We start from the raw sequence: 26,232 nt of genomic DNA on the forward strand, positions 1-26,232 counted from the left end.
TGAGATATGTGCCCTCTGCCTGGGGGCATCGCATGACGTCCAGGGTTGCCGTTTATGTGCCCAGATGACCCCAGTGGGACGTTGGCGTCGACTCAAAAAGATGGAGGAGCTCTTCGGGTTGAAAAAATCTGAGCTATCAGCATTGGTGGCATTGGCATCGGCATCGAAGGACCAAGGAGCTGCACAGATGGACACCAAGCTATCGACATCGGCTGGTTCCGTAAATGCCATCGGCAGATAGGGGTGCTGGAGACGACCACAGTCAATCTCCTCCAGGCCGATAACTTCGGGTTCCTCATCATAGTCTATGCACGGGGATGCACCATGGCGAAGTGACAATCCTCCATCTGTGTTGGGGCGGGGGGGGGGGGGGGCACGACAGTCTCCATTGGTCCTGTTGCAAGTCACTGATCCATCTCGTGGATCTGAAGAGGATGTGGCCACCCCTTCTTCCGCCCAGTCAGTATTGGCAATGCTTGAGGAGGAGCTGGAGCACCAATTCCAGCTAGCGGTGGACCAGGCACTGCAGGGCTTTGGTTCTGTGGCGATGGTGGCACTGGATCTGCTACACCTGTCCTCATACCGCCTCTGTAGAAGCTCAACGTACTCATCTGTGCATTACGATCCAGTTGGCATCAGTTCCCGGGACAGCATTGATACCCAGTGGGGCACAGAGGCCTCCCCTACCGATATGGTGGTAGTCGCTGGTTCCTCCTCTGAGGAAGCTCCACGGAAACCAGCAGATATGCTGAGGCTTGCCGTACCCATTCAGTTTTACCAGTGCCTGCACCTCTGGACGAAGGCAGAGCACCTAGGGACCCAGCCACTGTTGCTTACAGTGAGGATGAGGAACCCTGTGACCCCCTGGGGGTGATGCTTCGGAGTCCTCAGAGGATCTCCCATCAGACTCTTCTTCTCCAGAGGAGTGAATGAAGTCTCCTCCTGAGGACTTGATGTTCACAGGGTTTGTAAGGGTGATAGCAGAAGCTATACCATTTCAGTTTTTAACAGAGGAGGATGCCAGGGCATAAAATCCTTGGGATCCTCCAGTTCGTGGAGCCTCCTAAGGAGATTGTGCATGAGATCCTTAAGGCGCTGCTGCTGAGAATATGGGAACACCTCCTCACAGTGCCTCCTGTTAATAAGAAGACAGATGAAGTCTACCTCATCCAGAAGGCTGCTGGATTCAATAAGCGTCAGCTGCCCCACCACTCGGTGGTGGGAGAATCTGCCCTCAAGAGGGTCAAATATTCTCAGACTCATTCCTTGGCACACCGAGGAAGGATCATAGAACGATGGATGCTCTTGAGAGGAAGGTGTTTCAAGGTGCCATGCTTGTTGCCCGCATTGCTGCCTACCAGCTCTACATGAGCCAGTTCTCACAGGACATCTGGTAGCAGGTGCAGGAGGTGGCCGAGCAGCTGTCTCAATAGCAGCAGGACACCCTCACATTGGTGGTGCATAAGGGCCTGAAGTGCGGAAAATACGAGGTCCGAGCAACCTAATGTTTTTGAGATGGCATCCAGAGTCTCTGCAGTGGGAATTGGTGCCCGCAGAATGGCATGGCTGTGGGCCTCGGACCTCCGACCAGAGGTACAGGAACGACTCTGGCACTCTGTGTACTGGGGAGAATCTCGGGACAACCATAAAACCCTCCAACAGCTCTCTACCATCATTCGACCTGTCCTCTTCTAGGAGGCTGGCGAGACAGGGGCCCAGGAAGTCTTTCACCAAAGGATGTCTTATCCTCTTCCCCCCTCGCTCCCATTGACAGCATCAGGGCTTCCGTGGCCATCTCAGACAGCAGAGAACCCCTAAGCTCCAGACAGCTCCTCAGTCAACTTCTGGGACTGGGTTTTGACTGGGTCGTAGTGAGCATAGGCCAGACGCCCGTACCCGGGACATTGGACCCTCCAGGCTCAGGCTGCGGTTCTTTGCAAACCAGTGGCCCAGTATAACCTCAGACCAGTGGGTTATTTCCATCTTCCATCAAGAGTACTAGAATCTAGTGAGTGTCCTGCCAAATTGCCCTCCATGCTCGTTTTGGGGGCTGGTAGTGCATCAGGAAGTACTCCTGGCAGAGCTCTCCTCTCTCTTAATGGCCAGGGCGGTTGAGCTCGTACCACCAGCGCAAAGAAGGCAGGGATTCTACTCCAGGTTCTTCCTGATTCCAATGAGGAGCACTCCTCCCATCCCAGACCTGAGGGTCTTGAACACTTTTCTAAAAAAAAAAGAAAAGTTCAAGATGGTTTCCCTGGGCACCTTGAATCCCTCTTTTACAAAAAAGGGGACTGGCTATGCCCCCTCAATCTAAAGGATGCATACACTCACATCGAGATCTTCCCTGGTCACAGGAAATATCTTCGATTTGTAGAGGGAAAACAGCACTTCCAGTACTGGGTGTTGCAGTCAGGCTAGTGTCAGCCTCATGGGTTTTCACAAAATGTCTGGCTATGGTGGTGGCGCACATCCACAGGCTGGGAATGCATGTTTTCCCCTTATCTGGATGATTGGCTAGTTGAGCATATCTCAGGCAGGACTGTCCGGTCTATGCGGGTGTTGGAGTCACTAGGGTTAGTTCCCAACTACCCAAAGTCCTATCTCAGCCCATCACTTCAATTTGTCTTCATAGGAGCCCTGCTAGACATGGCTCAGACCAAGGCCTTCCTACCTCACCAGAGGGATGACCATCATGGCAGAGCCAGCAGGTGTCAGCTTGGCACATGTTGAGGCTGTTGGGCCATATGGCCACAACCGATCATGTCACTCCTTGGCACATTTACACATGCGCAGAGCCCGATGGATCCTGAAGTTGCAGTGGTGCCAGGCCACTCAGTGCTTCCAGGACTGCATCCGAGTCGCTCCGAGACTCAATGTCCTGGTGGCGGGTACTTTCAAATTTGAAACAAGGGATCTCATTTTGTGGTCTCCCTACCCAAATTGTGCTAACCACGGATGCATCCACCTTGAGGTGAGGAGCTCATATAAATGGGCTCAGCATCCAAGGTCTCTGGTCCGCTCAGGAAGGCTCTTGTCAAATCAACTTCCTGGAGCTTTGGGCAATCAGGTATATGCTATGGGCTTTCAGAAATTGGCTGCCAACAAAGTTGACATCCAAACAGACAACCAGGTAACCATGTGGTATGTCAACAAGGAGGCACGGGATCGTACTTCCTGTGTTAGGAAGCGGTCCAGTTCTGGTCGTGGGCCCTGTCCCACAGGCTGGTGTTCAGGGCCAGGTACTTGGCTGAGAGGAGAACATGGTAGCGGATAGGCTTGAGTCGAGCCTTCAGACAGCACGAGTGGTCCCCGGACTATGGAGTAGCAAATCGGATATTCTGCTGTTAGATGTTCCATCTCCTAGAGTCACACAACTGCACATTACTGTTGAGTGTTCTTTCAGTTGCTGGTCCTGCCCTTTGGAACTCTTTCCGATTGGAGCTTTGTCAGTGTGACGTGATAAAGAATTTCAGAAAATTTCTAAATGTTTTTGTTAATGTATTTTTAAGTATGTTTTGATTTTACTTGCCTGTTTTTAGTTATTTTTATTGTGTATGTTTTATTATGTTTGACTTTTTCAGTATGATGTTTTAATCTTTTTTTTTATGTTCATTGTTTTATTATTGAATTTTGTTTGTACCCTTGTACATCGCCTAGACCTATTTTAGTGTTAGGCGATCCATAAACTTAAATGGGAACCTGGACGTAGATCTCAAGGGTTCACATCCCCTTGCAACAGGAAGGTGCCTCCGTTCTGCTCTCTATACAGGTCAGATGGCAAACTAGCCTCAGATGCCTTTACCAGTTCATTGGGGCAAGGGTCTTCTGTATGTGTATCTTCTGATACCTTAAGTGGCGAGGACTCTCTTGAAGTTTTGCAAGGACAGGGGGACTATGATCCTTATAGCCCCTCATTGGCTGAGACAGATCTGGTTTCTGCCCCTATGGGAGTTGTCCATTCGGAGACCAATCAGTCTGGGGACTTCCCCAGATCTCATCACGAAAGATCGAGGCAAGCTGCTGTATCCCAATGTGCAGGCCCTGTTACTCACAGCCTGGATGTTGAGAGGTTAATCCTGCAGGCGCTTGATCTTTCAGAGGATATGACTCAGGTCCTGGTGGCTTCTAGAAAGTCTTATGGACTATAGTGGAGGAGATTTTCCGTGTGGTGTGAGCAGAAGGCCCTAGATCCATTCTCCTGCCCCACACACAAACTGCTTGATTACCTTCTACACCTATCAGAGATTAGCTTAAAGACAACACTGTTGAGTTCATCTCAGTGCAGTTGGCACAAACCACCAAAGTATAGACTGTACGCCCATCTCTGTAGCCTATAGTTGTACGATTCATGTGAGGCCTGCTTCAGTTAAAGCCTCCCCTAACGCTTCCCACTATATCTTGGGACCTCAATGTGGTGATAGCTCAGCTGATGAAAGCTACTTTTGAACCGCTGTGCCCCTGTGACCTGAAGTACATGACTTGGAAGGTCATATTTTTGGTGGCGTCACCTCAGCGCACAGGATCAGCGAGCTCCAGGCCTTAGTGACTTATGCAACGTACACAAAGTTTCTTCATGACAGAGTGGACTTGCGTATGCATACTACCTAATGTGGTGATGGACTTCAATCTTAATCAGTCCATCGTCCTGCCAACATTCTTTCCCAGGACCCATTCGCACCAAGGCGAATGAGCACTGCACAGTTTGGATACAAGTGAGCCTTAGCCTTCTACCAGGAGTGTACAGAAGCCCATAGACAGTTCACCCAACCTTTTATTTGTTTTGATAGGAATAGGTTGGGTGTTGCTGTTGCCAAATAGACATTATCCAGTTGGCTAGCAGATTTCATCTCCTCCTGTTATGCCCAGGCAGGACTGCATCTTGGGGGTCATGTTAAGACTCATTCTGTCAGAGCCATGGCAATGTCGGTGGCCTACTTGCAAGCAGTTCCCATGGAGATCATTTGCAAGGCTGTGACATGGAGTTCTCTCCACACATTCAAATCTTACTATTGTCTGGATAGGGATGGTCGACGCAACAGTAGGTTCGGCCAGTCTGTCCTTCGAAACCTGTTTGAAGTGTAGAACCCAACTCTCCCCATCTAGGGCCCGTTGTTTGGGTTCGGGTTGTCTTGTTGTGCCCGTCGGCACCTGGTTAGGTGTCTGTTAGTCCCCTTTTGTGTTGAAGAGCAACCTGTAGCTAGGGATTCACCCATATGTGAGGACTACCAATTCTGCTTGTCCTCAGAGAAAACAGTTGCTTATCTGTAACAGGTGTTCTCAGAGGACAGCAAGATGTTAGTCCTCACGAATCCCGCCTGCCACCCCATGGAGTTGGGTTTCCCTATTTTTTGTTTGAATTATAATTCTATTATACAAGACTGGAGAGGGACCTCATGTGGATGTGTGGTATAGGGCATGCTCCATGTGCCTAGTCAAAGTTCTAGAAACTTTGTCATAAGTATCCAGGCTCCATCTAATGATGTCACTCATGTGTGCAAGCTAACATCCTGCTGTCCTCAGAGAACACCTGTTACAGGTAAGCAACCTTTCTTTCTCCAAATTAGTAATTGCTGACCACAGCACATCAAGTATGACTTCTGCAGGCCTTTGGAGCTCTATAGAATGTGCTCTGAAAGATGTAGCGGAGCTTAATTCCAAGTTACCAGGAGCAGACCCAACCTTATCTGGCTGAGAAATTGGTGTAGAAGTTCCAGCTTTCACCTATTCTCTCCAAGGGTGCTCAAAGATGACCTGCAGAGGAGCGAGGCCACCAGGACTCAGGCTCTACAGTCTTCTGAAGAGTGGGACTAGAAGCCCCTATTATATTAGGTTCTGAATAATTCTATGTGATAAACTGAAAAGCGTCTAAGTTCGATTACATGGAAGAAGAGGAGAGTCTGAACAGTGCCTTTTTGTTTCTTGCCCATATCGAGAGTGAAGCTCATAAGAGGACCTCTTGGTAAAGTTGTTCTTAGAGGCTTGCCCCTTTGGCATGTCGGCTCTTTAAATCAGCGGCTTACCCAGATGACCTTACCAACTTGTGCCAGGAGCTACGGAACCTCAGGAAGCCAGATGACACTTTTAGTCCTCCCTCTCCCAGAATGCTGCTAGATTCAGCTCTTTACATTTATTTATTTATTTATTTATTTATTTAATGTTTTTTATATACCGACATTCGTACAATACATCACATCGGTTTCCAGATAACAAGAAATTCAGCCAACAGGGCTTTACATAGTAACTGATAATATAACTAGGGCAGGGGAGTGGAGGGGGAGGGGCCAGGAAAACAATGGGGTTTTATGTACGGATACAGATAACGAGCTAGCAATAAGTACAGTCTATAAACAGGATTGAAACATTCGGTAAAGTACAATCTGTATACAGGATCGAAACATTAAGTAAGGTCTATATAAAGAATGGGTCAAGTAGGAGAGATACAGGGAGGGCTAGGGGAAGCTCTGCTAAGGAATAAAAGGAGGGATAGGAGGAAAGAGCGATTGGAGGGAACTGAGTGCTTATCAGGAATAGGCATGTGTGAATAGCCATGTCTTAAGTTTCTGTCTGAAACTAAGATATTTAAATCAATCAGCGGCTCGCCCAGATGGCCTCACCAACTTCTGTCAGGACCCTTGGAGCCTTGGGGAAGCCACATAGTAATGCCTCTAGTCCTCCCTTTCCCCTTTCAGTCTTCTTTCTGTTTTTCGTTATCTTTTGGTGACTGTATGTTGCACCAGCACCGGTGCATTGAGGTGGCACTGGTCACAGTTTTATCTTAAGACATCATTTGATTTTGCTATGTTGATTTTTTTTTTTTTTTTTTGTCTGATAACCGTAATGCACATCTGAATGTTATAGATATGGGCCAAGATTACCTTCTGATTCTCATCGATTATATCAACAGCCTTTGATACAATCGATCAGAGAATACTGGTAAAGCAGTTAGAGGAAATTCGTCATTACAGGAACAGTGCTAAACTGGTTTAGATCCTTTCTATCTGGGAGAGCTCAACAAGTCCAAATTGGTTATAAATCATCCAATTAAAACAGGAGTTCCACAGGGTTCTGCAGTGTCTGCATCACTGTTCAGTATATACTTGCCACCATTATGTAAGCTGTTAGGATGTCTTGGGTGAAATTTTGGTAAATACGCTGGTGACATACAATTTTTCATGCCAGTAACTGTTCACTTATTTATGCACTAAAGCAGGTTGATTTACTTATCTACTATTCAGCCCTGGTTGCTTTACAGTAGGTTATCAATGAATATCTCTAAAACTGTTACCTTGCTATTAGCAAAACATCCTAATTTGGCGCATGTCCCACATTTTGGTTTTGGTGGCATTAAAATACAGATTATGACTTATGCAAGTGATCCAGGTATGTTGTTGGACACAAAATTAACCATGAAGGATAACCTAAACAAAAAATGATTAAATCAGGTTGTCACAAACTGCAAATCCTAAGAGGATTAAAACTGCTTCTTGAATCGAACGATTTTTGCTCAGTTTTGCAGACTCTACTGTTTTCAGGAATTGATTACTGTAATTCCTTGATGCTGGGCCTCCCTTACAGCACTTTGAGATCCCTCCAAATAAGGAATTCAGCTGCACGAATCCTCACTGGTTATTCAAAATATGACCATATCACACCTGTACTATGTAAATTACACTTGTTACTTATACAGTTTAGAACTGAATACAAGATGCTGATACACAAAATTAATAACACTGCTATGATCTAGTTGGGATCTACCCTACACATACGTACTCCATAGCGCGTATTAAGATCAGCTAATAAGGGGCTATTAGTGATTCTGACATAGAAACATAGAAATGACGGCAGAAGACGACCAAACGGCCCATCCAGTCTGCCAAGCAAGCTACGCACTTTATCCATTTTTATTTCCCTTTTTCTCTCTCCCACCTGTTACTATTGGCTTCCAGTACCCTCCAGCCCTAATTCTCCTCCACCCCACCACCAATTTAGAGAGCAGCGCCGTATCTGCATCCAAGTGACATCCAGCTCAATTAGGGGTAGCAACTGCTGTAACAAGCAGGCCACACCCTTGCCCCATACTCTTACCCACCCCTGTTATTATTTTTTGTTTGTTTTTTTAAATTTTTTTTTGGAGATAGCAGCCCTCCATCCTTCTGCTCCGTGAAGGTGGAACAATAACTACTGGCCACTGGCATCCCGCTCCGTGAATGCCTCTGTGGCTACTGCTGCTCCGTGCAGTGTTTGAATGCCTCTGTGGCTACTGCCGCTCCGTGCAGTGTTTTGCTGCCTCCACTTTATTCACGCCCTCTAGACTTGATGGATCCACAGTGTTTATCCCACGCCCCTTTGAAGTCCTTCACAGTTTTGGACTTCACCACTTCCTCTGGAAGGACATTCCAAGCATCCACCACCCTTTCCGTGAAGAAATACTTCCTGACATTGGTTCTTAGTCTTCCTCCCTGGAGCCTCAGCTCGTGACCCCTGGTTCTGCTGATTTTTTTCTGGCGGAAAAGGTTTGTCGTTGTCTTTGGATCGTTAAAGTTTTTCAAGTATCTGAAGGTCTGAATCATATCACCCCTGCTCCTCCTTTCCTCCAGGGTGTACATATTCAGATTCTTCAATCTCTCCTCGTATGACATCCGATGAAGACCTTCCACCTTTCTGGTCGCCCTTCTCTGTACCGCTTCCATCTTGTCTCTGTCTCTTTGTAGATATGGTCTCCAGAACTGAACACAATACTCCAGGTGAGGCCTCACCAAGGACCTGTACAAGGGGATAATCACTTCCCTTTTCTTACTCGATATTCCTCTCTCTATGCAGCCCAGCATTCTTCTGGCTTTTGCTATCGCCTTGTCGCATTGTTTCGCAGACTTCATATCATTAGACACTATAACCCCTAGGTCTCTCTCCTGCTCCGTGCACATCAGCCTTCCCCCCCCCCCCCCCCCCATCGAATACAGTTCATTCGGATTTCCATTCCCCATATGCATTACTTTGCACTTCTTGGCATTGAATCTCAGCTGCCATATCTTCGACCACTCTTCCAGTTTCCTTAAATCCCGTCTCATTCTCTCCACTCCTTCCGGCGTGTCCACTCTGTTGCAGATCTTAGTGTCATCCGCAAAAAAGACAAATCTTACCTTCTATCCCTTCCGCAATGTCGCTCACAAAGATATTGAACAGGACCAGTCCCAACACCGATCCTTGCGGTACACCACTTAACACCGCTCTCTCTTCAGAGAAAGTTCCATTTACCAGCACACATTGTCTTCTGTCCGTCAACCAGTTTGCAATCCAGGTCACCAACTTAGCACTCACTCCTAAGCTTCTCGTTTTATTCACCAGTCTCCTGTGCGGAACCGTATCAAAAGCTTTGCTGAAATCTAAGTAGATGACATCGAGCGCTCTTCCTTGATCCAATTCCTTGGTTACCCAATCAAAAAAGTCAATCAGATTTGTCTGACAGGATCTTCCCCTGGTGAATCCATGCTGCCTCTGGTCCAGCAATTCTCCCAACTGTAGATAGTTCACTATTCTCTCTTTTAACAGTGACTCCATTACTTTTCCCACCACCGAAGTGAGGCTAACCGGTCTGTAGTTACCAGCCTCTTCTCTGTTCCCACTCTTGTGAAGCGGGACCACCAACGCTCTTCTCCAATCACTCGGCACCACTCCCGTTTCTAGGGATCTATTGAACAAGTCACACAGCAGACCCGCCAGCACATCTCTGAGCTCCCTCAGTATCCTGGGATGAATTTCATCAGGCCCCATGGCTTTGTCCACTTTGTTTCTCCAGCTCTTCCTATACATTTTCTACTGTAAATGGAGTTACATCTACTCCACTCCCCTCCAGTTTCTTGTTAACTAGTGACGGTCCTTCTCCAGGTGAACACAGAACTGAAGTATTCATTTAATATTTCTGCCATTTCTTCGTCTCTCTCCACACATTGATCCTTTCCATCTTTCAATTTCGCTATACCACTTTGAACTTTTCTCTTTTCACTGACCATCAGTTGCACTGACCATCAGTTGCATTTAGTCAAAGTAAGAGCCTGTGCAATCTCCATAGCAGGGCCGATTCTATGGAACACAATGCCAGAATATTTGACTGATTCACGAGTAAAAAAAAGCCTTAGACATGGCTTTTTCAATGACCTTTTGGGTCCATAAGTAAGGAAATATAAAAGCTTTAATGGAGAACCGGATGGAAGCAGATGACAAGTTTTTTTTTAAGTTCAGTTCTGTGCCATATGTATAGTTTGGCTTGATCATAAACATTGATTATTATGTATGTTTCAAGCTTGTGATTTGCCATGATTGTAGGAGTGTGTGGTTAAAAAAAAAATTTAAATAATTTCTTTGAAATTTAGTTTTACTGCTCTCTGTGAATTCTTGGCAAAGTGTAGGAATAGCTCTGTAAGTTACAATAGCTGGTTTGACTGAGCAGTGTAGAATTCTCAGGGTTTGTTCTTTTTGTTTTTGTTCATAATGTTTATTCTTCATATAATTTCAGTTAAAAGTAATGAAGTTTCAGGATGAATTGGAATCTGGAAAGAGGCCTAGGAAAGCAGGTCAGAGCTTTCAGGAACAAGTTGAACACTACAGGGATAAGCTGCTTCAAAGGGTAAGAAATGTACCTACCAAGTTCTATCTTTCCAAAGAGGATTATGATTTACTTAGTTTTGGTTTCCTGCTATGGTGAGAGGTTACATCTGTGCTTCTATTAGCCAATGTAATTTCAGTTAAGTTTTAGATTTGGTAATAGATCAGTTATTTCTTGTGGCCCCATTTAGTTATAGTGGTAAGCCAGCAATTGGTATGAATTTGGGCCTGAAAGTCTCTGCTTCATGTTGTCAGAAACCCCTGATGAAATTCTGATTTTAGAACTAGAAGCATCAGTTGAATGACATTTCATTTTTATCTTCTAAGCTATTGTTTGTCTATGCTTTTCTGTGTGTGTTTGTTTGTTTGTTTGACATCAAGCAGTCATAAAAACAGAGTGCAGCACTTGCTTATGCTTAGTTTCGTAAGCATTTGGGCAGTCAATCCCAACGAGTGGGTTATGCACCTCTGCCAGCAGATGGAGACGGAGCAAAAGCTGACAGCATGGCCATATAGTCCCATCCCCAACATTAGCCCGCCAGTATTCTCTGTCTCCAACAGATGGTAGTCATGCATTACCCTTCAGGGGATTACCTGTGAGTAAAAAAAATAACAAGAAAGAAGGAATTGAAAGGAGATAAAGACGAGACGTCTGTATAGCACTTCTTGCCTCCTGAGGTGATACCGTGCGGCCCCTCCTTCAGTAGCGTACTCTCTGTCCGGTAGCCTTGACTGGCATGGACAAAAAATTTCAATAGCGACTGCGGGCCGAGAGTCTCTGTGGTGAAGGCTTTAGTCCTCTCCCCCTGTGGTCTGGACCCATTCCTGCTCTCAGCCAGGGAGGGCTGAGCTCAGGTAAATGTTTTTCTTGCTTCAAAAAAAAAAAAAAAGAGAGAAACAGCTCAGAGAAGAACAATAGTAGGAGAAAGGGGTCTGTTGGCGTTTGGCTGTCCCGTTCACATTTTTGGGGAGTTCCATGAGGTGAGGAGGCAGTGTAGGCACAGTGGGTTGAGTAGCTGTTTGGCTAGACCCTGCTGCAGGCTTCTCATTTTTTGGGTGCGTAGTAGGCCGCGAGGTGTGTTCATGCGTTTTATGCTATGGGTCATTGGTGCGCATGTGTGCACCCATTTAAGCATCCTGCATGTACTGGGCACCCAGATTGGTTGCCTAGCTGGATGTGCAGCCTAGGAACGTATACTTGCACGCCCATTTTTATGCGCAGTCTTTGTGCATCCATTTTGGACATGGGTTTATGCATGCATATTCTAGGCGTGAGCTTTTTCTGTTCTGCATGCTTACAACTATGGCGCCCACAGCGAAGAAGCCTGAGCACTTTCTGGTTGGCCCTGATGTAGCATGCAGCACATTCAGCCAGAGCTTTCTTTAAGTCTGTCAGCGCTGCCTGGAGATTTACCCCCTTCAGATTTTGCTGGCAATGGTCCATCTCCTCAGTCTGAGGGGAGTGGGCCGAGAGAGACACGATGGGAGTGTCCCCTCCCATGATTGATCCACGATTGAGTCACAAGTCTCTGGCTCTCAGGACATCAGGTTCAGCCCTGTCTGGCCTGGAATGGACTCTTCGTCCTTTTCCTGGGTAAAATTCTTCCAGGGATTACAGGTGCTTTTATAGGGCCAGTCTTCTGAATCAGCACTGCCTATTAAGGTTGGTCCGTGCGCTCCAAATGCTCCTCTGCCTGTCTCTGTGGTCAAGCACCATGGCGCAATGCAGCCTGAATAAGCTCAAATGCAGGTGGATCAGGATGATACGGATGGTGGTGGGCATCATTCTCTCAGAGTTGGAGCTATATCGAACTCTTCTCCATTTCTTTCATAGAGATGAGTTGCCAGGTTTGATCTTGAAGACCTGGGCCTGACTTCTTGGGGACGCAGAAGAAGGTTCCTATTTCGGTCACCCTACGCAAGGCTTCTTATTTCCTTCCCCTCCTGGATGCAATCTAGGAGCTGTTTGATCTGGAATGGAGTGCACCTTGGTGTCCTTTAAAGGAAGAAGCATCTTGGGTTTATACCCCTTGGATCCGCAGACCAGAGAGCAGTTGCATTTCCCTAGGGGTGGATACTTTGGTGCGTTCTGTCATGAAACATACCACCATCCCAATAGAGGGAGATGTAGCACTGAAGGATTCTCAGGAATGGAGGATTGAAGCTATCCTAAAGCAAATCCTTTTGAGGCGTTTTCAGCCTTTTAGGGGAGGTTCTTCCCAGAGGTCCTGTTCCTTCCGCAGGTTTCAGTCCTTTTGCTCCAAGGACCTTGAAAGGATGCGGACTTTGGAGATGTGGGACCCTTCAGTCTTCCCAATGAAGATTCACAGGCTCACCTGTTGGTTCAGGGGAGAGGTGGCATCTATCCTGTTTTTCACAGGTGGGTCCATATTTCGGATCGATGTTTCTCGAAGTTATTCAGGATGGTTATGCACTAGAATTTCTTCGCATTCTTCCGGATGCCTTCATGATCTCTCCATGTAACTCCCCTCAGAAGTGGGTAAAAGTGGAAGCGACATTACAACAGCTGTTAAACCTGAAAGCGGTTATTCCCGTTCCTGAATCGCAGGCAGTTATTCCATTTATTTTATCATGCCCAAGAAGGAAGGGTTGTTTTGACCCATTCTGGATCTCAAGGGTACCAATTGACATTTACGAGTCACGCATTCCAGGGTGGAAACTGTGCGCTCTGTTGTGATGGCAGTTCATGCAGGGGAGTACCTTATGCCTCTGAATCTAACTGAGGCGTATCTGCATATTCCCATCCATTGGGAACATCAGCGGTTTCTATGATTTGCTGTTCTGGATTGTCATTACCAGTTTTAGGTCTTGTCTTTCTGGCTAATCGTGACACCCAGGACCTTTTTCCTAGGAATGCAGAAAGGTCTTCATGCTTTGCGCAGTGTGGTTTCCTCGCTACAGGAACTAGGTTTGTTGGTGAATCTGGTCCAAGAGCAATTTGCAGCTGTCTCAGACCCTGGATTATCTCAAGGTTCGATTTCAATACAAGAATATTTCTTCTGGAGTCTCAAATTAATGCTGCAAGTTCGATCCCTGCGGATCTCTGTTTGTCCGGTGGGGTCTTATCTGCAGGTCCTGGGGTTGATGGCTGCTGCATTAGAGGTGGTTCCCTGGGTGAGGGCGCACACATGTGCCCTCTTCAGGGTGAGTTGTTTTCCCGATGGAGTCCGCGGTCGAAGAACTAAGCAGTGAGGCTTTTTCTCCCATTAGAGGTGCAATCCCATTAGAGTTGGACTGCTGGTTACAGGCGGATCGTCTCAAGAAAGGAAATTCCTTGACTCTGCCGGATTGGTTGGTACTCATGGCATATGTGAGCCTCCAGGACTGATGGGCTTATGATCAGGAGTTGGTAATGCAAGGGCACTGGAATGCGGCAGAGCAGCAGTGGAACGTCAACAAACTGGTGGCACGAGCGATTCGGTTGGCATGCCTGTGGTTCGCAGAGTGGCTAGATCAGTATCACCTAAGCATATCCACCTTTCACATTGCTGAAAAGGACAGTATAGGAGCAGATTTCCTCAGCAAGAGAAACTTGGCCCCAGGAGAATGGGAGCTGGCAGACGAGGCCCTTCAGCTCATGGTGGACCGCTGGGTCTACTGGTTGGCAATCTTCCACAACACAGAAGTTCCATGCTGCTTCATTTGCAGGCGGGACCTAAAAGCGATGGGTATATGGTGCCCTTTTGTATGTGTTTCATCCCTGGCCTCTGGTAGACGGGCTGGTCCAGAAGATTGCAGGTCAAACCAACACCGTCCTTTTAATGGCTCCAGTTTGGGCTTTGAAGGCCGTGGTACACCGATCTCCAGAGCCTTCTGGTGTGCAGTCCCCTCAGGCTACCATCTTGGACGGATCTGTTACGTCAGGTGCCCATTTGGCATGAGGATCTGGATCAATTCTGTTTTTTGATCTGGCCATTAAAAGGGCTTGGGTTCTTGAAGCAGGGTTTTTTGCCTTCAGTTATTTCTACTCTTCTTCGGGCCTAGAAATTTTCTACTTCTTCTAGTCTGTGTTAGAGGTTGGAGAGTCTTTGAGAACTGGTGTTTTAAGCAAGGTACTCAACCGCTCAAAGTGGATATTCCTCAACGCACAATATAGCTCTGGAATTTGTTGCCAGAGGATGTGGTTAGTGTAGCTGGGTTTAAAAAAGGTTTGGATAAGTTCTTGGAGGAGAAGTCCTTTAACTGCTGTTAATCAAGTTTACTTAGGGAATAGCCACTACTATTAATTGCATCAGTAGCATGCGATCTTCTTAGTGTTTGGGTACTTGCCAGGTTCTTGTGGCCTGGTTTTGGCCTCTGTTGGAAACAGGATGCTGGGCTTGATGGACCCTTGGTCTGACCCAGCATGGCAATTTCTTATGTTCTTATGTCCTTTGATTTTGGAATTTTTACAGCATGGCTTGCTTAAGGGTTTGGCCCTTAACATCTTCAAGGTTCAAGTTGCAGCCCTAGCTTGTTTTAGTGGGAAAGTCAATGGACGACCTTTTGTCTTCCCATTCGGATGCTGCAGGGATTTGAGCATCTTTGCCCCCCGTTGCGGCTTTTGGTGCCACTGTAGGGCCTTAACTTGGTCCTTGAGTTTTTAGCAGGTCCAACTTTTCGACCGTTGCGTACTTTTCTTGTGACAGCTTACCTTGAAAACAGTTTTTTTTTTCTGGTAGCAATCTGTTCGGCACGATGGGTCTCTGAGCTGCAGGCTCTTTCTGCCGTGAGCCTTTTTTGTCCATATGACTCCAGGTGCAGTTCAACTTTGGACTGTGCCCTCCTTTTTTTGCCCAAGGTGGTTTCGGAGTTTCATTTGAATCAGTTCATTTTTCTGCCTGCCTTGGACAGGGACAGAGATGAAGTGTAGTACCATCTCTTGCATTCCTTGGACATCAAGCATCATTTACTAAGGTACTTGGAGATGACTAAAGCTGTTTAGAAGTCTGAGCACGTGGGTGTGCGCCATTATGGAAGCAGGGTACTGGCGATGCGGACGATTGCCTGCTGGCTTAAGGAATTCATTACGCTAACCTATGTGGCTGCTGAGGTAGCCTTACTGAAGTAGGTTGGACCGCATTCCACGAGGGCTCAGGCGGTATCGAAGGTGGCATTTCGTTGTTGCCTGCTGAAATTTGCCGAGTGGTGACATGGTCATCTTTGCACGCCTTCTCCAAGCGTTACCACTTGGATGTTAGGGCTAGAGAGGGCACCATGTTTGAGGGGGCAGTATTGACTGGACTGCTGGCAGCTTTCTGCCCTTTTCGCATTTAGCTTTGGTACATCCCACTCATTGGGACTGACCTGCCCAATTTGTGGGTAGCCTTTCTTCAGACAAGCTGTGCAGAATATGATTCCTGATCTTTGTTGAAACTGGCAAGTGGCTTCTCTAGCCCTTGGTTTGCTAAGAGATGTTCCTTCTTCTGTCTGAGTTCAGTATTCCTGTTGGAGGAGAAACATGAATGGTTGGCTGATGATGATGTTGATCAGTTTTGTCCACAGTTTTACTATAATGGCCATGATGTCAGCTTTTGCTCCATCTGCTGGCAGAGGTGCATAACCCACTTATGGGGAAAGAAAATTCAGCTAAGTGATTTATTCTTACTGCTTTATGATGTCATATTTCAATGTTTGCCCTTCCTCTGCTCTGTCTCATTTAAATTCATCTTTTTCCAGGGAACACTTGATACCATGTTTTTCACAGAGTATCTTGCCTATAGTCTCATTAAAAATGTAACCAAGAAAACCTCGCTATATAGTGTTAGTTGACACCAGACTGGATGGACCATTTTGGTGTTTATAGGCATCATTTACTGTGATCATGGATGTTAACTCAGGTTTATCATGTATACAGTGGACAGTCATATTACATTATTGGTCAAGGAGAAAACTGGATTGTTTACAGGTTGTGATGCCTTTTATTGATTTGAGCCAACATGAAAACCATGAGAAGATGTTAATGTATATGAGCTTTGCATGCAGGTGGTGTAATGTCATCTGAAGCAAAGATTTCTGTGTTCTCGAACTCTCATGTACATTATCTGTGGCTACGTTGGCCCGAAAAAGGTACCGCAACCTGCAAAGATCTGAATTAAAATCTTTTATTTTGTAAACAAATTCATGCCATCTTAACCCTATGTGTGTTTTGTAGAGCAGTTTTTGTGTTATACACTTCCTGCACACAACACTGCTTGTGCTAAATGTATTCTGACTTGGCTGCAGAATAGTGGACCATTAATTCAATAGTACTGCATTAGTGGCTACCACTGTTTGTTTTCTGCATTTCCATTTTGTGATTTCTGAGTTTAGCTCTGAACTGAAAGCATATTTTGAATTTAATGATTTTGAGATAATGCTTAAAAAAAAAAAAAAAAAAAGCAAAACCTATAGCTTGTAAATGTAGGTATAATTCTGTTATAGTTCTCCTGGTACATTTTGTGCAGGTAAAAAAAAAAAATAAAATAAAAAAAAAAAATCTCATAAAACACATTCTGCAAGTCTGCTTATGTAGTTAAGAACAGACTACTGAGATACCCAGTGACTTGTAGAAGGGTCCAGTCCGAGAACAGATTTGGTTGTTGCTTTCCTCTTGGCTTATCTACTTTATATATCTGGTGTTTTGTTTTGTTTTTTTTTTCAAATTCAACTAAAGTTCCTGCTAGCTCGGTGTCTGGTAGGAAAAAGTAACTGCATAGCATAGTGAGCCCTTTTTATATTTGTATGTTACTCAAGTGATGGATAATGCAGAGCAAGCTAATATAAAGTGTTTTAAAATTTAGCTTTTTTTTTTTTTTTTTGCCATAAAAGGGCAAAATCACAATATATATATATAATATAATACATAATTGTGTAACTTGATATATGCAGTCCCTGAGAGTTTTTGTGAATGATTTAGGAAAGGGAAAAAGAGATGGAAAGAGAGAGGGAACGAGATAAAAAGGAGAAAGAGAAATCTGAATTCAGATTTAAAGAAAAGAAGGAGAAAGAAGATTCTACGCCGACAAGGAAAGAAAGGTAATGCTTTTCTCACTGACGCAGATGACGCCTTGCTAGAGAAGATTGGCTCTCAGCCGCCCCCCCCAAGTGCAGTGCTTTTCTAAGTCTCCACATGATCATTGCTTTCGAGACATGAGTTTCTGAAACTGTTTTGAAACACAGATGACAGCCCTGTGGGTCATGAGAGAGACCATTTGATAGCAGCAGCCCACAATTCTCCAGAAACCAAGTGGGTTGGTGTTGGCAGATTTGATAGTGGTCCATGTGGCCTTGCTGGAAGGCCACAGGGACCTAGGAGGCTAGATGTTCTGTCAACAGCCTCACTAGTTTTGACAGCTGATTAGATTTACAAAGCTCCATGGGAACAAATGGGGTGGGCATTGGGATCTTGTATGCTCATCTATCTAGGATGATAGAGAGTCAAGGAAGAAGAAAACAAAAAATGACTTGGATAAGGAGTGATAGCCAGGAAACGCAGTGGTGTCATAAAATAGTCTTGATCTTTTTTAATCAGTAGTGATATCCTACTATCGGTCAAGCTTCTATGCCTGGTAGCTGGGATATATCTTAGCAGTGTAGACCAGAATAACCAGGCAGACTGGATGGACTAATTGGTCTGTGTTCAACCTTCATGTACTATGTTACACTAAAAACTCCATAATCCAGGATCCATGGGAAAAACGAGATGCTGGTTATCTGAGAACCTTTTTGCTTCCGGCTCCCAGACAATAGGGAATAGGAACGGGTACGGCTAAAGTAGACAGCCTATAGGTCAGAGAACTATTTTACTTCCCAGTCCAACCTCTCTCCTCCTGCCATCCTGCCTTCCCCTCACCCCATAGAAAGTGCTGCCTGGGCAAGATGATGGTGAATAGAGCATTCTGGTTGGTAAAGTGCCAGATAATGGAACATTTAGTATGTAAGGGTTATATGTTTTTTGTTAAAATATTTAGTAGTATGGGTCCTAAGCGCACTAGTTAGTGTAGTGTATTTTTTTAGACACACCACTATATCATGTTTTGGTTATGACAAGTTGAAATCTGAACTGGTAAAGTGATTTCCCTATAGAATATTTTTTAAGAAAATCCAATTCTACTAAAAGAAATTCTCTTGATAATAAGCTAGCTCTGCTCAGAATTTTAGCTGTAGATTTTGCATCCACTGTCCTCATAACCTTGAATTCTGATTTCCCTTTTTGAAGTGTCCATATACTAAATCACTACAGTATTTGTGGAGTATTGACTATGGGGTGTAGTGTAAATTTGTGTAATTAAATGGTTGACTTTCTTTTATTGCTGTTTAAGGGCTCGATGAAATAACATGGGTTAAAACTGTGTGCTGAAACTCAGCACATAGTTGGGTTGAGTGGGCTAAAAAAACATTTTCTTCCCCCGATGCTACTACATTGGGAGTTAAAGTGGACTGATTGGAAAATGTGCTTAAATCAGAGTTAAAATGTGCATTCTGCACAGGTTAATTGCACATTTTAACGAAGAGAGTTTTTTTTATAAGTGATTTATGTGCACAAAACTCTGTGTTTTGTGCACTTCAAGACTTTTATGTGAACAAAACATGATTTATGCACACAAATGCTTTGGCGCTGAAAACATTTTTTATGCTCATTATATATATGTGCATAAAATATACTTTGTGTGTGCAAAGCATGTTTTCTGTGCATAAATCCCTATTACAGGTAGCACTGGAACTCTGGCTTCTGCCCATAGACTGACACCAGCACTGGAAACTTAACCACTGACCAGAAGCAAAATGTCCAGCACTTTAAAAAAAAAAAAAAAACAAAACCCAAGTGAAGCCAGCTTACTGCTCTGCATTGGAGGGTAATTGCTAATGCCTTCATTTGCATGGGGATTTCCATGTGAAGGTGCTAAACAGAATGTACAGTTTTATATGTTTTTTAGTGCTCAAAACTCCTTGCTACATTGGGAGTAATATTTGCATTCAAAAAAATTGTATACACAACTGGAGGTAGAACTGAATGCTTTGCTGAACACACCCTAATACATCTGGCCCTAAAACAGCAGCAGTGACAATTTATAGTGTCATAGATTCCTTTAGCTATTACTGCTATTCCCAGCAAAGCAGGTCATGCACTGATTTGTAAGAGTATTATGAGACTATTGTGGACTTGTTTGTGGGTTTTTCACACAGGAAAAGACGACATAGCACATCGCCCAGTCCCCCTCGCAGCAGTAGAAGAGCAAAATCCCCCTCGCCAAAATCGGAGCGTTCTGAGAGGTCGGAGAGGTCCCATAAGGAGAGTTCACGGTCCCGGTCATCTCATAAAGATTCTCCCAGAGAAGTCACTAAAAAATCCAAAAGGTAAAATATCCATTGATTTTTTTATTTATTTATTTTAACAAAAGTCATTTATCACTAAGCAAAATGAAGTTCAATAGTTTTAAAAATCTTACTGATTTAGTCCTCTGTGGGAGGAGTGATTAAGAAGATGGTAGATTGTAGACTTACGAGATGTGGGACTATAAACTTTGTCATCGGCTTATTCTTGATCTGAGGTTTAGATGAAATAATGTGCTGAATGTATGCATCATCAGAGCAGAAACCTGGCACATTATAGTTTTACTATTTCTGAAACACACACACACTTATTTTAGGAGCAGATGACCTAATACTATAATTCTGATGCATGGAATGTGTTCATTTCAAAGGGGGTGTGAGAGAGCGAGGAACACTTCAGACTTATATATCAGGAATGTTTATATTTTTATTTCATGCAACCCTCTTGAGGCTTTGTTTTCTTTTGTTTTTATTTAGCTTTCTGGCTCTTAAGATTGTGTAATCACGAGGGGTAGTTGTAATTCCCACAAAGATCTACGGCTAAACAGCTTTCCAGACTTACATCTTATCAAATTGTCATCAGATAGTTTTGACCACAGGCCAGACCAAATCAAGCCTGCATGCTGGATAGCCAAAAGCTCATACATCAAGCTACCGCTTGCCAAGGCCACAACTCGGGGACTGCTTTTGAATTCCTTTAATTAGGGATATGTGTTGTTTTTTTTTATAGATGGGGTGAAGTTGTAGCCCACCCTCCTCTTAGGTTTCCTGGGGTAGAATTCTTTCCGACTACATGGCTTGCAGAATGTCATCTGCCACATGATTCTACTTTTTCCAAGGACTTAGATTTCCACTTCCTGTTTTAACCATGTCCTAGGCTTTTCCTCAGCTATTTTCGGGATGTTTTGGGTTTTTGTTTCATTACTGGAGGGGAAAAAAGGATGAGGAATGATGTGGTTGGCTACCCAGTTAATACAGCATAAACCGAACGTAGGGAAGTCTCTCACTGCCCAGAATTTATCATAATTTGAAGTACAATGCTGTAACTCCTAGACCACCTTTACTCCCCCATAGTTGCAGCAATGGATATGGTCTGTGGTTTACAGTACATTTTGCTAAGCATCCAAACATTGGATTCAGAAATTGAGATTTTGAAATGTATAAAATTTGTTCCATGGAAACTTGCTATGCTCTTCACTTTTTTCCCCTTCTGATTAAAACAGGAAGAGGAATAAGTGTGCTCTTTGCAGTACTCCATGGTGCCATTTCTTCTAGATCTGCTCTCATGCTAGCAGTACTGAATTTGGTTTGAGCTATGTCGTGCAAACTAACAACTGTTTTAAAAAAATCTGAAGGTGTTTGAGTTGAAACCATGGCTAGTTCCTTATAGGAGTTGCATGTTGGCCTTAGGGCCTGGCGCGTCCTGATATCCCACACCAGGGAGATAAGAGCAAGATAACAGATTGACTTTTGTCTTGTCTCCAAATAAATTATGTGCCTTAAGTGACTTTGGTTCAGAATAACTGCCTACTAGTTTTGGATGTGCAATAACATGTAAACATTTGTATTTTTTAGATCCCCATCTGGTTCAAGGACACCTAAGAGATCACGAAGGTCACGATCCAGAACCCCTAAAAAGTCAGGGAAAAAATCCAGGTCCCAGTCCAGATCACCCCACAGATCTCACAAGAAGTCAAAGAAAAGCAAACACTGACAAAAACATTCATTCACATTTTTTTATGACGCTGTCACTTACTGGAAATGCAGTTTTGTTTTGTGCCTGAACAGTCTGTTTTAAAAAAAGAAAATCTAACAAAAAAAAGCATTCCTGAATTTTTTTGTGAATGCACGTGTATACTCATGAGTAACTGCATCTCTAGACCTGTCATTGTTTTATATTGTAAAAAAAAAAAGATATCTTCATTGTGGCTATTTTCCCCCAAATGAAACATTTTGTGTTTAAACACGTCGTCAGAAATGTGTGTAGCTTATCTGCTGGCAGTAGTGGTATTTCGTTTTAGGATGTTGTGACATAGCAAAAATGACACAGATGTTTCCCCCCCTCTTTTTGTAGCTTTGACAACTTGAATTAGATTTCAAATAAAATCTGAACAGAAAGTTAAGGATGTTGTTTTCTTAACTCGCTGGTAATGGAGGTCCTGGGTATTTATTTTTTCAGTTTCTCTGCATGAATCATGTGTCTTTTTATAAATATGTTGCTCTTACACTTAATAGTATAGGTATCAGTATAAAGGAAACTTTGAAAGACCAACTATGGCACTAGATATCATGTCACACTGGTAAGAGCTGTTGATCTTTTGGTTTTTTGGCATAAGATGTTCTGCCAGCACTTGTATTTACAACTTGTGACTTTCTCTGCCTTTTTTTTTTTTTTTTTTCATGCTTCTGTGCAGCCTTTACTTGTACAAACTTCATGGCTCTTTTTACTTTCGGTGCCTACAGTGCTATCAGGATTGATAACATGCTATAACTGATCTTTATATGTAAAGTATTTTCCTATAGGCGCAAAATTGGAAAAGTTATCAGTGCTGCAAACTGGCAATAAAAAGAAAAAAAAAAGTGATGTACTGTAGTGCGACGTTCTAGTAGCCATTTTGGTCCTGGAGAGAACTGAATTCGGTACAGGTAGAGGTAGCTATTATTGTACCAGCGTAAGAATTTATTCAAAGATATGACGGTCTGTTGGTCCAATAACGTATCGCAGCCTGCACAGAATCATGTGCAGTGTGCGCAAGTATTTAAAAGTGAGTTTTACAATGTTGGCAAGGAATAATGCAGCAAGAAAAAAAAAAATTATAAGTCTTAGAAAATTGGGATGATTTCCATAATTGTTTGTATTTGTACCAAACAGCAGGAATAGGGAAAGACACCCTCTTGTGACCAATTTCCATGTTGCATTGCTCTCATGTCATTTATAAAAGCAATTGTTCTTGCTGAGGACAGGAAGAAAGCTATAAATTTTGTGCCCTGTTCAGCAGAAACCATCTGTCCAATGACTCTTCTGAGCTTACCCCCCCCCCCCCCCCAATGCAGTTCGTTTCTGTTCATGAACTGTGCAAGTGGAAATTCATGAATATGCTTCCTGGAACGCTGGAGGAGCTGAAATAACATTTTGTGTACAAAGAATAAAGTTTAATCACCCATCTCTTGCAAAAGAGACCACTGTTTTAGTGGGATTTTTTTTTCCGAGCAACAGTTAAAAGTGTGATACCTGTTTTATGTAAATGGCTCCCTTCTGAAGTTGAAAGCAGTAGAGATCTGGTTTTAGCAGTGGGTTAGTGTTCACTTGGAGGAGAGGTTTTGCTGTACTGTGATTAAGCATGCCGAACAAAGTACTCTGAGAATTTGGCCATCTGACGTGGGGGTAAGTATGTAGGATGACCAATATTTGCCTCTGCTTGTAGAACATGATTTCATGTCTTTGCCTCCTAAGCTGCTCAGAATGTCATTGGCGTAGGATTTTAAGAAAGACCAAACCAGCAGCTGTGACTGAGAGAAAAAAAAAATGTGTGCTGGAAAAATGTATTTATTCAGTTGAAAGAAGCAGCGTAAAAAGCGTTTGTCTATGTATATATGGAGAGGTGGAAATTTATATTACACATTTGAGCATTTTAGCAGGCCTGATTTCTGGTAGGTTCATCTTCCAATGTTGTTTAGAAAGTAGGGAGGCAAAACTGTTAACCTGCTAAAATAGAATTAGTTAGTTATTAGGATAACAGTATTCCCTTTTAAAAGTCGTAAACTGTGCTATTGATTCATTACATTTGCCAGGTTTCCCCCACCTAATTTGATGCTTCTGGCAGCAGTCTTTAAAATAGAAATCACATGTACTGAGTTGCAAAGCGTACATTAAGTGCAAGCAGCCAGTATGTTTGTCAGGATTGAGGCACAAGTGCATAGGAAATGAGCACTTTCTAAGATTTAAAGCAACAGCACTAACTACATTCTTCAAAATGTGAACTTGCCTGTTTATTGGTTTTATAGCTTCTGACGTTGATCCTACTTCTTTCCTTTTTGTCAAGCTACTATTTTTACAATTTGGAATGAAAGGCAGACCTTTTTATTATGGCCTCACCTTTTGGATTTGGAGCCTTTTGTACATTGCCTGCAAGCTGTTTGTGCGTAGGATAGAGTGGAAAGCAAAATGATTTATAAGATTTTAATTCTTGTCTGTAAACTTACTAAAAGGATATTGGATGTTGGATTATGGAAGTTTTTATTTTATTTTCTGCTTTTCGGGTACTTCAAAGTGGATTATAATTCAGTTTGAAGCTGTTAAATGGAAAATAAAGCATATAAAATCTTTCAGGCTCACTCTTCCAGTTAATTTTACTTAATCCTGCTTTACATGTCAGTATGGCGCATGTATTGGATTCTGATAAGGATCAGCACAGCAGTACCCCAGTTTCAGAAACTGTGAACTACCAGGAATTAACTAAAAGTCTGAAGTGAAAAGTTTTAAGGGTTGTAACTACCAGCTGGATTACATGCATAGAAATTGGATGCTTTGAATAAGGGGTATGGGCATTCCAGAATGGCATGGCAATCCGTATTTTAAAACCAGAGGGCCACAGTGTGTGATAGCTTGTTTGCTGTGTATATTTACTGCTGCTCCTGATGGAGGTAGATGCAAGTCTGCAGAAATCCATGTTTTAGGCCTAAAATGACAGGGGGAGGAGTCCGGATCAACTGGAGGGGGAGTGCAGGCTTGAAGTACTAGAGGGGTCTGGATGACTTCGAGAGAGACTGGGCAAACTGGTGGACTACTTGGTTTAAAATCTGTTTACCTGCGAGCGTTAATGCCGGCAAAGTTCTAAGGAAGATACGCAAAGTATTATTTGCTTAAGTAATGGCTTAAAATTAGCACACTTGTGCACGGTAGGCATATTTTAAAACATGCGCACGCAATTTAAAATTCCAGCTTCTGTCCGCTTGTGCATGCTTGTTTTAAAGTAACTGTCTTTGGAAAGACCTGGCAGACTGTGATTTTAGATATAATGTGTGGCTTGGCAGTACATTGAGAACAGAGGAGTAAAAAAATCTCATGAGGCTTGCAGACCCTAAAGAAGTCAGTATCTGTCAGATCTCATGAAATGTAGTTTAACTATTATTGATAGGTAGCCTTCCACTTAAATATTTAAAGTCTTGCCGTACAAGTTTCTTTCTCCTGTTATTTATGGGGTGACTGTCCAATCCTTTCAGTATTTTTGTCATTTACTGGGAAGTAAGCACAGTGCTCTCTGAGACTTCTTACCCATTTTATTTTTTGGTCAAGCAGGTTACAAAGTGTAATCTACTGATTATCCATGCCGCACTATTATCTCCTCCAGTAAAAGCAGCAGTGCTAGAAAAACTTGAATGTTCAGATGGCAGTTAAAATAAACTAATTGATCTCCGTTTCTCATACCAATTTGTATTTTGTTTATTTTTATTTTTTTTTTTTAACACATCTCTTAGTGTCTCCCATCATGTTACATCTTATATTGGGATGCTGATCCTCTTCCAAATCACATACAGGCATTGCATGGCTGCATGTAAAGCACGCCTGTAGCATACTTGAGAGAGGACATTATGAACAGATAGTATGGCCATTATAAAAGGTGCCCATCTTATATTCAGAGTGAAAATAGAAGAAAATGTATTGGGACAAAAAAAAAGACTGCCAGAAAAGTAGGAGAGACTAGAAATGGGTAAGTTGTTAGTCTTAATCTAGTATTGCTATTCTAAATATGTGGGGTTTGTCATTGATATATGCTGTATCCTTTCTTAAGACCATAGGTAGTCATAAACATTAGTGTAAATCTTGAAACTGCAAGAGATTTGCTCCTATTTCAGCTGTGTCAAAGATAGGCCTTATTTCAGCTTCTATATTAGAAGCTATAGTAAACAACTGAATTAGTTACTGTATGAGTTGGATTTCGTTTTGGGGTTTTTTGTTATATAAGCTGTATATGTACAATATAGTTAATATTTAGCATTTTTCTTCTGATGAATTCCCACATTTTGTGTACCAGTTCTGTACAGAAGGCATATAGTAATAATTGCCAGTCCTGTTTAACAGCTATTTCATATGGAAATGATAGCTATTTTGCCCTCTGCATTTGTCATCTGACACATCTGTAACATGCAGCTGTAGGAACAAAATACCATCACCACCCTAGCAGCAGTTTATTCAAACCTAATAGGCACGTGTTTCTAGGGTTCATTTCTCATAATTGCTGATTAACGAAGCTTTTGCATGTCAGTCTTAAGCCATATCGATTCATTTGTTGCAATATGTTCTGATTCATAAAA

General features: G+C 43.3%; 1 protein-coding gene across 5 annotated transcripts in view; it reads left to right on the top strand.

Moving 5' to 3' along the window:
* Window positions 1-23,097, top strand: part of U2SURP (U2 snRNP associated SURP domain containing) — a 186,892-nt gene extending 163,795 nt beyond the window's left edge. For all 5 annotated transcript variants that reach the window (XM_029617276.1, XM_029617280.1, XM_029617278.1 and 2 more), the window contains 4 exons: window positions 10,514-10,624; window positions 17,501-17,619; window positions 19,771-19,941; window positions 21,493-23,097. In XM_029617276.1, the coding sequence (XP_029473136.1) occupies window positions 10,514-10,624; window positions 17,501-17,619; window positions 19,771-19,941; window positions 21,493-21,631 (540 nt within the window). In that variant the 3' untranslated portion in view covers window positions 21,632-23,097. The remainder of the gene's footprint in view (window positions 1-10,513; window positions 10,625-17,500; window positions 17,620-19,770; window positions 19,942-21,492) is intronic.
* Window positions 23,098-26,232: the final 3,135 nt, after the last annotated feature.

Source organism: Rhinatrema bivittatum, chromosome 9 (genome assembly GCF_901001135.1).
Source record: "Rhinatrema bivittatum chromosome 9, aRhiBiv1.1, whole genome shotgun sequence".
NCBI lineage: Eukaryota > Metazoa > Chordata > Amphibia > Gymnophiona > Rhinatrematidae > Rhinatrema > Rhinatrema bivittatum.